At 41.4% G+C, this 12,641-nt stretch overlaps 1 protein-coding gene across 2 annotated transcripts in view; it reads right to left on the reverse strand.

Annotated features, from left to right (window-relative positions):
* Nucleotides 1-1,164: 1,164 nt before the first annotated feature.
* The window catches only part of ttyh1 (tweety family member 1), a 71,670-nt gene continuing 60,193 nt past the window's right edge, over nucleotides 1,165-12,641 (reverse strand). The window contains exons 9-14 of one of the 2 annotated variants that reach the window (XM_062957356.1): nucleotides 10,406-10,498; nucleotides 10,149-10,241; nucleotides 8,882-9,024; nucleotides 7,156-7,347; nucleotides 3,701-3,779; nucleotides 1,165-2,035 (exon numbers count right to left, since the gene is read on the reverse strand). In XM_062957356.1, the coding sequence (XP_062813426.1) occupies nucleotides 1,955-2,035; nucleotides 3,701-3,779; nucleotides 7,156-7,347; nucleotides 8,882-9,024; nucleotides 10,149-10,241; nucleotides 10,406-10,498 (681 nt within the window). In that variant the 3' untranslated portion in view covers nucleotides 1,165-1,954. The remainder of the gene's footprint in view (nucleotides 2,036-3,700; nucleotides 3,780-7,155; nucleotides 7,348-8,881; nucleotides 9,025-10,148; nucleotides 10,242-10,405; nucleotides 10,499-12,641) is intronic. The other variant, XM_062957357.1, reaches the window with a different exon arrangement.

The following is a 12,641-nucleotide window of genomic DNA, read 5'->3' on the forward strand; positions in this document are numbered from 1 at the left end:
GTTGGAAGGATATAGAAATGGTGGTACTATTAGAGAACTGAAGCAAGAAGAGGCCTCCTTCTAGAAATGCGTTGGTTGGGATATGGGGTTGGCAGAAGTCCTAGTTCCAAACATCACATGCCATCATGCCCATATCCTCTGGAAGAAAGGGAACTATTATCACAACAGGTGCGACACTGAGAAAGAGCTGTTGTGCTTTTTGCTGCTTGGCTAAATTTAGCTGCGTTGAATCACTGGGAGACAAGAGCAGCTGATGCCAAGTGCCGTTGCCATCTCCCAACAGATTCGCTAAAGCTTTGCTTTATATATGGATACCGCACAAAATGCTGAGGCCAGGTTGACTAGGGGAAGGAACCATGAAATTGATTTTTGTGTATTGTTATAAATGGAGACAGCCAACAAATATCAGGTGCTGTAGGCTGCGTTTTAGAGAGAGGAACTGGCAAAATGACCTCTAACTATTGTTTGCTTATGGGACCTCCATAGTTGACAGGCAATTTGAAGACACACTCAAACACTGCTGGAAACTTAGTTGAATTAATTGGACAGTAAATAATTCAAACCTACACCTTCTGACTCCATCCTGAGATCTAAATTTCAAAGAATGCCAATTACAATAGAGTCTCACTTATCCAACACTCACTTATCCAACGTTCTGGATTATCCAACACATTTTTGTAGTCAATGTTTTCAATACATCATGATATTTTGGTGCTAAATTCGTAAATACAGTAATTACTACATAGCATTACTGCATATTGAACTACTTTTTCTGTCAAATTTGTTGTGTAACATGTTTTGATGCTTAATTTGTAAAATCATAACCTAATTTGATGTTTAATGGGCTTTTCCTTAATCCCTCCTTATTATCCAACATATTTGCATATCCAATGTTCTGCCGGCCCGTTTATGTTGGATAAGTGAGACTCTACTGTATGTGGATTTACAGATATTTATCTTTTATAGTTCTGAAATTGCAGTTTTTTTTCAAATGGTAAAGTTTCAACATTCCACTGCACATCTACATTTTTAAAGTAAAAAATGGTATCAAGATACAGACAAGGAGATGATTAATATCCTTTGGTTATGTCCATCTTTACGAGGCACCCACAAAGCCCATAAAGCACCACCACCCCTCGCACAAAATGAATATTGCACACTGTGTAAAATAAAGTTTCCCTTTTATTTTAAACTGGGCAAGTTCCAAACTCGTTAGTTTTGGGGGAGGGGGCTCTAATTAGGAGCAAGGAGGCCGGTGGGGAGCAGGGCTGACTTTGGGCCCCTGTTGGACTCCCCTCTTCCTTCAGGTCTCCCCAAAGGGCCCTTTCTAGGATGCCCATCGTGAGAGCCTGGAACGGGGATGAGTCGTCGTCCAAGTGGCGTTTGCTGTTCCAAAATGTGATATTTAGACTGCCACCATTTGTCTCCCTCATCCTTTTGCTCTTTCGTTCTATCCCTTCTTTCACTCATCCAGTCCCTGCATCTTTCCATTCAATCAGCGGCTCCCAAACACACTTTTATTGTATATAAACATCCACACATCCACTCTAATTTTTAGAAATCTGTTTATCTACCAACAATTCTTTCCTTTCATTCCTTCTGTTTCATCCACGCCTTTTGCTTAGCCCACCCTTGTCCTGTTGCTCAGCAATCTCTGGTTGTATTACCTTCTCTGCTCAGTGCCCCTTTCCTTAGCCCTTTCTCACTCCTGCCTCTGTTTGTTAATGTCTCTGAAATCCCATACGGGATATCCTCCCCCACTCAGCTCCTTTTGCTTGCTTATAGAGGGCAGGCAAATGAAATGAGTGAAGAAAAGATCCAGGTGCAAGGGCTGGGGGCAGGTGGAGCTGGAGCTGGCTGCGGTTGCGCTCCAGTAAGAGGTGGGCAGGTGGGTGGGGACTGCTCTGTGTTAGTTGAATGGTGTGGATGTGGGTTGGGGTCTTCTGGGGTGCATCTAGGGCAGGAATCCGGTCCGGTAGGGGAGGTCCACTTCTTCGCTAGCACCAACGTAAGAGGCTCGCATGCTGGGGGAATACTATGGGAGGATATATAGAGAGGGGTCGTTAATATCCAAAACACATGCATCAGTAACAATAGGAAGAGATCATTCTATTTCATCATATTATGCCTGTTGACAAATTTATATGGCAACATAGAAGGCTTGAAGAAAATGAGAACATCAAGAGCCCTTTTCAGCTCTCACAAACAAGCACAGCCAAACTGATATGGCTTTGCATCTTCCTAACAGTGTTCTACCATCTACCATCTCCTTTTTATAGGCTATATAGGCTGCCATCATGTTGAACCTTTGTACAAATGTTTATGATCATAGCAGAATTACCGCAATCTCAAATGCCACCGCAAACTTACCTTAATAGGCATCAGCTGCACCAAGCAATGGATGTCTGTTCTGTTGATGACTGGGATGTAGCAGGATGATGTTTCCAGCTTTTTTCCACCAGCGAGATGCAAAAAAATAAGGAGTTGAGATAGGTTCTACTTCTGGTTGTTGCACATCATCCTGCTTCACCCTTATTGGCAGCAAAACTGATCTCTGTTGCTTGGTGTGGCTCCTATTTGGAGCATCAGGTCAGGAGTCAATATGTAGTTAAGTATTATTTACTTCTGTGATGTAGTTCTTCGTCATAGTTATTAACCAAAAAGTATAATCATTCTTCAATACATTCTACTATTATTGGAGGAAATTTCTTCCCTGCCAGCCCATCAAATCAACACTATTTTAGAAAGCCACATTTTGACAATTAGTAAGTGCCCATTCTATGCAGCATGAAAGGAGTATTCATGTCTGTACACTGAAAGCCAAAATATGACCACATGTCTTTTCTTGTGTGTTTTTGTCGTGCCCTAGCAAGAAGTTAGGAAAAATAAAACTTTGATTCTGTTTCTAAGAACCCCTTGCTTGTGAAATAATGTTCACTTCCTCAAATTGAGGAATGTAAAAACTCCCAGACAATCAGACTACATAAAGCAAACTAGCAAAGTTGACAATTGTGGGTTGTTTTTGTTCCTGGTTCTGGATTGGCATATGAGCTAGTTGGCCAGATTCACCCAAATTCTGAGCCCATTCACTCTGGTTGTTTTGTGTTAATTTTATCGGCAATTTACTCAGAAACAAACGTGGTCAATCTTTCAGCCATTGCTTCTTCTGCCTTTGGAACATCGCAATGGCATACACACTCCACCTCAAATTTTGGCCATGAAATATAAAGGAAGGGGATGCGGCTGAACTAGCAACTATATGATAAGGTAGTGTTCTGTATAGCCATCTCTGATAAGTTCTGGTAAGCCAAGTCAGGTGAGAAGGCAAGTGTGACTAAGTCCTCAACATCTCCTTTACCTTGTCTGAAATTTAAGGGAAAAAAATTGGCTTATCTCACCTATGATTCCAATCACCACAGTAAAAAGGAAAAGGATTTTGTGATGTGTTGTGATGTGTTTGCTCTTATCAGTCTCAAGTCACACTCCAGAAATTTCAGAATCAGAAGTTTCCCATGAAACATGTTGACCATATATTGTGATCAACCAGATTTCTAATAGCACCTCCTCTCCTCCTTCTGGTATCCAACTAGGGCCATGTAAACCACAGTGTGGCATCAAATAATTGTCATGCCATTGCACACAACAATTGTGTCACTCTTGGCCCCTGTGCAATATGAGGTCCTCTGTGACACCAACTCACCGATGGGGGCGGGGAATGACGGTCGATGAGGGGGACGCTCTCAAATCGAGGACTGCCACTGTACGAAGCGCTTTGACTCCTGCAAGCGACACCAACAAAGAAGCTGAAAATGTATCCCCCCTCCCTAGTCTACCATCCCAGATCCTGAAGATTTCTCCACTCTCAGCCATCACCAGAGGGACTTCAAAACTCTGTCCTGCTAATCATTCAGAGGTTTCCACAATCATCTCTAAGATGGAGACGGTTAGTGAGATTGTTGGTTTAGTTTGGACACATGTCTGGAAGCTATAAACAAATTGATGGATCCTAGGCTCCATATGGTGTAATGGATAGACTTACCTGGGCTTTAGAACATCTTAAGGCAGTGAAGGATTAGATACATGCCTCCTTACATACCTAGAGTTGGGTAGGATCCAACTTGTCCATTTTTATGAGTTATCCAGAACTCCTCATCAAGTTGAATGGCATCAGGTTATCCCTAGCAATTGTTTTATTATGCATTGCTAGGTCTATAGCAATCAGGTATATAGATTACTGCATTATGGGACTTTTTGTTTACTGCAGGCTTCATGGTTGCAACATCTCATTTAATTTGTGAATGACTTAGTTTCTTCCCTTACCCCCTACATAGTTGTACCATTCAGCTTAATAAAAAGTTGTGGAGAACAAGGAATCTTGCACACTTTGGGCCATTTTGCTTAATTTGCCCAAACTACAATTTTGGTGTAAGTATTGCACACATGAGGCTTGCACACCCATAAGCTAGTGGTGTATGATGTAATTCCCCCTTCTTAAAAATGGCAAATTTGGTGAGGATCAAGGACTTCAGGTGTACAGATTCACACCTGGTGCTCTTTTGCTGTGTGTGCATGGGAAAGAAAACAAATTCTGGTTTTTTACTAGATAATGAGACGTAACAGCCCAGGTACGTTTAGGCAGCCTAAAGATCAACCAGGGCCCAACCCTCTTGGGCAAATAGATCACATTCTGATCTAAATTTTGCACCAAAAGCTGGGTCAGGACAGCTGAGGAAAACAGAAAAGAGGGAGAAATTAAATAGCAGATTTTGGTGGTTCAGGAATTAATCTTATATAGGGAATATTTGGGTGAGACAGTGAACAGCAACTGAGAATATATTATTCGAAGATGTAGCCGTGTTAGCCTGTATCAGTATGCAAAGGGATCTTGCCTGACCTTGGGATTGAGAGAAAGAACTTTATAGAAAAGTTATGATAGAAGCTGATGTTACAAACCTCCCTCTCTCTCAATCTCAAAGGTCCTGCAAGATCCCCTTGCATGCTGAGATTACATTAGGCAGCCTTGTACAGCCTGGGTCCTCTGGGAGGTGGATTACAACTAGGCTTGGAAAAGTTATTTCACTGGACTACAACTCCCAGATTTCTCCAGCCTGCATGGCCAGGGAAGGGATGGGAAAGGGCAAGTGAAACATAAAAGGAACAGACAGGTGAAGAAAACAAAAGGATGAATTCTCCATGTTCCATCATGAGAAGCTCATTTGGGGGAGCTGGAGATGATAGTGGCAAAAGAAACACAAAGCGATATATAATGCATATTGATTGACTTCAGAGACTGTCAAGGTAAACCACCAAGTAGGACATGTTGGTTTGCATAATTATTATAACGTTGAGTTTAAATTGAAGAGACTTGGGTTCAGATCCACACCAAACCCTGAGGCTTATGGATAACCTTGTACTAGTCACTGTTACTTAGCCTAATTTACCCTTCATGAAGATGAAAAGGGAAAACGGGAAGAAAAAACATCAACACATACTACCCAGGGCAGAAAGATGGGATTAAAAATACAGAGTTGAGAAAAGTTAGGATTTTGGATTGCAGTTCCCAGAATTCCACAGCCAATATGGCCAATGACTATATTGGCTAGGAAATCCTGGGGAACTGTAGTCCTAAAAAGAAGCCTTTCCCAGATCTCTCAAAGTATAATATGTAATATCTATAAAATAACCCCCTCTGTCATTAATTTAGAAAGTGGAAACTGTGATTTTTCTCACTTTTTGCAAACTACTTAATGCACTAAGGGTGTTTTTCTCGCCTGTCTCAGATTTCTGATAGCTGCAGCACAGCTTTGCTTTTAACAGAGGCATGCTTCCTACAACATCTTAAAAACAGAGAGCATGAGAGTCATGGGATATAATCTTCCCTTGAGTCAGGTAATTTGGGATGCACCAGGTGTTATGACTGGATTAGTCAGTTCTCAAATATTAGTGACATATCAGGAGTAGCCCAGTTCAAAGAAAATGCCCTGTGTTGGCCACGAAGCCGGTGGTGACATCTCCCATTTGCAATCCTCTCACTCTTGTTTTGTATTCATCTCTTGACAAAAAACATTAACTAGGAAAATATGGAATGGCTCCACACCATCTTTTGGCAGTGCATTAGGAGCCTTTTGTATAAAACAGTGGTTCCCAACCTGTGGTCCCCAAGAACTCAAATATAGTCCACAGTCTCACTGTTACTACACAGTTGCAACGAGAACGACTGGTCTTGCGAAACCTTCTTGTAGTGCTGGAGCAACAGGGATGTCAGGAGAGGAGAGGCTGACAACCCACGAAAAGCGCAACAACAAGCCTCCTGACTGCTGCTTTTCCTCCTCCTCCCTCCCCCCGAGTGGAGCTGTTCCATGTGTTGCCTGGAAGCTGGGGCGTCTTCATTTTTAGGCCTGTTCCTGGGGTTATTTGGGGTGCTGATTCAGAAAATTGCATTGGCTAGACCACATCAGCTCTAGATTATTAAATATGGTTTCTGTGGGTGGGCAGATGGCAAGTACTGAATGGTATATGTTCTGTATCAGAAACTAGAGCTGATGCGATCTATCCAGTGCAATTTTCTGAAGAAGCACCCTAAATAACCAAACTGAATCTAAAGTTTACCAAAATCTGATTCATAACTCTTTTGGTACTAATATTGGAGAGTGGTCCCTGATCAAAAAAATGTTGTGAACCACTGGTATAAAAGCTCAAAAAAATAGAAAATAGACGTGAATGCAGCCTAAACAGAGCTCAGCAGAAAAGGGTTTTTTTTCCAGCTGTACAAAAAGGTCAGCTCATGTTTTGTTTTGTTAAACAGATATTAAAAGGATACATTTTTAGGACTGACATGCAAGACGATACTGTAGTTTTGTGGAAATGAGGAAAAGCACAGTGTGAAGTGGAACGCAGAAGAAGAAAGAATGAATGATATGATGAAAAGGTTAAGGTTGGAGGTGAGAAGAAGGAAGGAAAAGGAGTAGGAAGAGTTACAGGGAGTCATCAGAGGCTGGTTTTGGGGGGAGTGAGGCCTCCCTTCCCCCTGCCACTCGCGCACTCAGACCGGTGCCATTGCTGGCCACTCCGAGCCCCTCCCGCCTCGCAGGGGGTGTCATGACCGAGCGCGCGGGGAGGGGGTTGGGAGGGCGGCGGGTGGTCGGGGCTACTCACATGTACTGTGAGACGGGGGCGTTGGAAATGGGGGGGGCTGAGAGGCGCAGGCTGCCACGGCTGCCCCAGCTTGAACAGTGGCTATAGGAGCCGGGCAGGGTGGGCCCGGCCCCCCCCGCGCGCACCGTCGGCGGCCTACGTGCCTGGGGCGTGAAAGGGTCGTCGTCCTCCATGTCGTCGTACTCCGAGTCCCTATACCGAAATCCAAAGGAAGAGGAGAAAGAGACAAAGAATGAATCAGTGAGCAGCATGATTATTTATTTATTTCCAACATTTATATCCCGCCCTTCTCACCTGAAGGGACTCAGAGCGGAGTACACAACTGGCAACAATTCAATGCCGACACATAATTAAAATCATAACAGTATATAAAATCCATTACAAAACAATTAATACAGTATAAAAATATAGAACATATGGTTAAAATCCGTTCATCTAATATCCTCGTGTTTTAGCCATAAATCAGTCCAGTAGAAGCTGTCTTGCTTGAGTTTTCAGGAAGACTATGGTATCAAGATCTCTCTTCTGCTTTAATTAATTGATTGATGCTATTTTTTGCCCTTTCCTCTCTTGGGGTCCTTCTATACTGCCATATACTATATTTACTCGAGTATAAGGCAACCCGAGTATAAGCCGAGGCACCTAATTTTACCACAACAAACTGGGAAAACTTATTGCCTCGAGTATAGGACGAGGGTGATAAATTTCAAACATTAAAATAGATACTGGGGCTTCAGTAGGTTAAATGTTTTTGAATAAAACTGTAATTTACAATAAAACTGTCCAACTCTGATTATCTATATACTCAAGTATAAACTGACCAGAATACAAGCCGACCAGGACCCTCACTCAAGTATAAGCTGAGCGGCAGGGCTTTTTCAGCCCTAAATGGGGCTGAAAAACCCAGTTTATGCTTGAGTATATGTGGTAATCCAGATTATCAAAACAGATAATTCATATTATCTGCTTTGAACTTGATTATGTGAGTCTATATTGCCATATAATCCAGTTCAAAGCAAATAATGTGGATTTTATGTGGTAGTGTAGAAGGGGGCTTGAAATTAATAGGTGTGCTAATACACATCGTAGACCTGATGTAGTGGCCACATTGGTACGTGGCAATAAACTATAATATAGGTTGGCTTTGGTTTGTTGCTTTAGGCATGAGCGATCCTGTGTAAAACAAAGCAAACAACAGTTCTCTCATATTCCTTTCTGATTCATTTTTCTCTGACTCATTCATCAGTTTGTGCTTGCAAGAGATGAGCTAAATAAACAAGCTGACATTCTGAATGTTTCAACAATTTGTGGTGTAAGCAAGTTTCGGTTCATAAGCTAAGAGCAAACCATGGTTTAAAAAGTGGAACTGTGGAAGGCCATGGTTTGTCAATTTAAACAGGTTCAGACATAACCACAATCAATAATTAAATAAACTACAACTTGGCCTGCCATAAGGCATGGATCATTCTGATGTGAGACAGCTTTATAGACTGATTGTTTACAAAAATTTGGTTTCTTAAAATACAGAAATATAGGACCAAACTAGATTATACAGATTTATCTTTTTAAAAATTCCAATCCTTCAACATAAAGCAGTCCTGATAATTGCAATGTGCCATCATTTTAAAAATAAAATAAAAATACAAATAAAGTTTGGTGACTTCATTTACAAAGTTGCGCATCATCTTATGCAGATTATCCCAACATTTTTAATGTTGACCCTCACCTGTTCTGGAACCTCTTCCAGGCACGGGGAAGACTGCAAACAGCTGTGGTGAAGGAAAGGGCAGAGAAGAAGGAGAAGAGGAGCAGGAAAAGCAGCCCTTCCATGCCATCGTAGCACAGCCCTTTCAGGGCGTCCACATAGTCCTGGAAATCAGGAAAATAATAAACATATGCAATCAAGAATGATTAGTAGGGAAACAAATGGATCTAGCAAAAATGAGGTTTGGAAGGATATATTTATTCTGGATAGATGAATTACTATAGATTCAGAAGAGATCGGCAATTCTCAAGTTCATTATCTGGTTCTTTTTCTCTGTCCATTTCTATCTGACTATATAGAGGAGTGAGTATCAGCACCACGCTTAAAGATATACAGCTCTGAATTAACATTATTTTATGGTGGGAGAGAAAACTGCGGATTGTTGGATTTTGGAAAACGGTACTACTTGACTGGGATACCATCAACGAATACCAGGTGCTGTAGGCTATATTTCAGAAGAAGGAAGCCAAGTTTTTGTGAAATCAACAAATCACTCATTTGGTGTCATATATATTGGTATTGGGAGGGAAAGCCTCAAGGCCTTCTTGCTTCCAAGGTCCATGACACTAAGGAAAGTCCATCCAAAGGAAAGTCAATCTACTGGAAGGTTAATAGTCCCTTATGATTGCAGTTTGCTGTTGTTGTTTATTTTTGAATTGACTTTTGTCCACGTGGTAATGACCACTTACTGCTTGTTTTGCTATTGTTGTGTAATGCTGTTGTGTAACACTTGTCTTTTAGAAATGATTGTGTAATACCTAGTTGTTTTAAGCTGTGCGTGTAAGTCCCTTTGAGGGTTTTTACATCCAAAGGCAGGGTATAAATGTTTAAAACAAACAAGTAATAAATAAATGTCTTAAAGGCAACACTTCCCCACATTTAGATTAACTGGAATAGGAGATACAACACAGTTGATTCAGAGTATCTTTCTAAATACAGATCAGGGCATTGGTGAAAAAAGAGGCACTGTATTAGGCATAAGGCATCCCAGAAACAGTGATGCAGCTAAAGTGGGAGGGCAACAAATGGAAGACACACACAACAACACAGAGAGACAGTGTAGAAGACACACACAACAACACAGAGAGACAGTGTACTGGTCTGAATGTTGGACTAGGAGTCAGCTATGGAAAACTACTGGGTGGCCTGGCACAAGTCACGTTCTTTGAGCCTGAGAAAAGGTCTCTCTGGATCAATTATGCAATAAGAAGAAGAATCAAGCAGGTACCTTGTGAAGTCCCCGGCAGTTGAGCAGAGCAACAAGGTGGTGGAAATTGCTTTCGGTGGTGTTCAAAGTGCTCTGGATGGATAAGATGTTCTTCTGCAAGGATCAAAAGATATGAGAAGAGAACCTACTAGTGATAGTTTGTAGACCTCCTCCCTTCCTCCCTCTTTCATTAAATTCCCCTCTGCTCCAGGAAGCCCAACAGTCCAGTTACCCCACATATCTCTCTCCCATCCACTTTTCTGGGTTTTCCTACTAACCTCAGCTGCTGGAAAATGAGGGACAGCTTCTCTCTCCAATCCATACAGCTGAGAGTGAATGTTGGACAGTGCCCTTTGGCACATGGTGAGCCTCTGTCGGTATGGTGGGGCAGATTATAGGAGAAACACAAAACATTTTCAGTTAGAAAACACACACTTGGAGAAGCAGGGCTAGGGAGACAAGGGCTGTGATGCCTATCACCATACAACCTGAAGACTGATATCCTTTATATTGGCACACGTCTGTCACCAAATCACTAGACTGAAATACCACAAAAAGGAGCTTTAATTTTGTTTCTGCCTACTGGTCTTTTATTGGACAGCATAGCACACAATCCAGTTAATCCTAAGGACCTCAGGGTAGAATTCTGTTCAGCCTCTAATTTTATGATTGTGCCAAGAACAGAAACCACTAATAGACAAAGAATTTAGAATAATGAAGAAAAAACATGCGTTTAATTGGTACTGTTTGGGAAGAAAAATATGAATGATGATAAGAGCAGATGAGGGATTCAGCATCAGTCAGCAATTCAGAGCCCAACGTCTTCCTTTGCTATTCTGGTACCTTATTGCACCATACTGGCATACCATTATAGCAATGGATTGGACTCTTAGTCCCACTTTTGATTAGCTTGCTGCTGACTTCCGGGTATGGCAGCATGGCGATTGGATGAGTGACCGCGGAGCTCGCGGCCACCAAGCTCTACACAGACCGGGTAGGGCAGCTATATAACCCATTTATAATCTTATATTATCTGCTTTGCACTGGATTATCTTGACTCCACACTACCATGTAATCCACTTCAGTGTGCATTTTATACAGCTGTGAAGAAGGGGGCCTCATATAATCCAGTTCTAAGCAGATAATATAAGATTATCAATAAACAGTAGAGTCTCACTTATCCAACGTAAACAGGCCGGCAGGATAAGTGAATATGTTGGATAATAAGAAGGGATTAAGGAAAAGACTATTAAACATCAAATTAGGTAATCGTTATACAAATTAAGCACCAAAACATCATATTATACAACAAATTTGACAGAAAAAGTAGTTCCATGCGCAGTAATGCTATGTAGTAATTACAGTAGAGTCTCACTTATCCAACACTCGCTTATCCAATGTTCTGGATTATCCAATGCATTTTTGTAGTCAATGTTTTCAATATATCGTGATATTTTGGTGCTAAATTCATAAATACAGTAATTACTACATAGCATTACTGTGTATTGAATTACTTTTTCTGCCAAATTTGTTGTCTAACATGATATTTTGGTGCTTCATTTGTAAAATCATAACCTAATTTGATGTTTAATAGGCTTTTCCTTAATGCCTACTTATTATCCAACATATTCGCTTATCCAATATTCTGCCGGCCCGTTTATGTTGGATAAGTGAGACTCTACTGTACTGTATTTACAAATTTACCACTAAAATATCACAATGAATTTAAAACACTGACTACAAAAACATTGATTATGAAAAGGCAGACTGCGTTGGATAATCCAGAACATTGTATAAGTGAATGTTGGATAAGTGAGATTCCACTTTAATATGAAATAATTACTGGGATACAATAATGCAGAACAATATAATCTCTAAAACCAGGACAGTAAATAAACAGGGGAATTCCACACAGGAAACAATCAGGGCCAGCTAAGACCTCCCAATAAAGTATTCCCATCATCAAAGTCTGGCAAATCCTCTGTTTTCTCAGGGCCACAGACAGTAGAAGCACATAAAATATCGCAAACAACACCACTCTGAAAACAAAGGAATTCCAGACAGGAAACAATCAGGGCCAGCTAACACCTCCCAACAAAAAATTCACTCAGGGAGGAAACAGCCAGGCTTTAAAGCTGCAAGGCCATTACATCCTAATCATTTTTCCTAATTGCAGCATTCATACTTGCCTCCAACAGAAAAAAAAACCAATCAGAAATATTGTATATTCACAACCTTTAGGAAATAATATCCCCTGATGGCGCAGCGTGTTAAAGCGCTGAACTGCTGAACTTCTGGACCGAAAGGCCACAGGTTTGAATTGGGGGAGAGAGCCCCCACTGTTAGCCCCAGCTTCTGCCAACCCAGAAGTTCAAAAACATGCAAATGTGAGTGCATCAATAGGTACTGCTCCGGCGGGAATGTAACGCCGCTCCATGCAGTCATCCCACATGACCTTGGAGGAGTCTACGGACAACGCCGGCTCTTCGGCTTAGAAATGGAGATGAGCACCAA

The sequence above is a fragment of the Anolis carolinensis genome, chromosome 6 (genome assembly GCF_035594765.1).
Source record: "Anolis carolinensis isolate JA03-04 chromosome 6, rAnoCar3.1.pri, whole genome shotgun sequence".
Taxonomy (NCBI): Eukaryota; Metazoa; Chordata; class Lepidosauria; order Squamata; family Dactyloidae; genus Anolis; species Anolis carolinensis.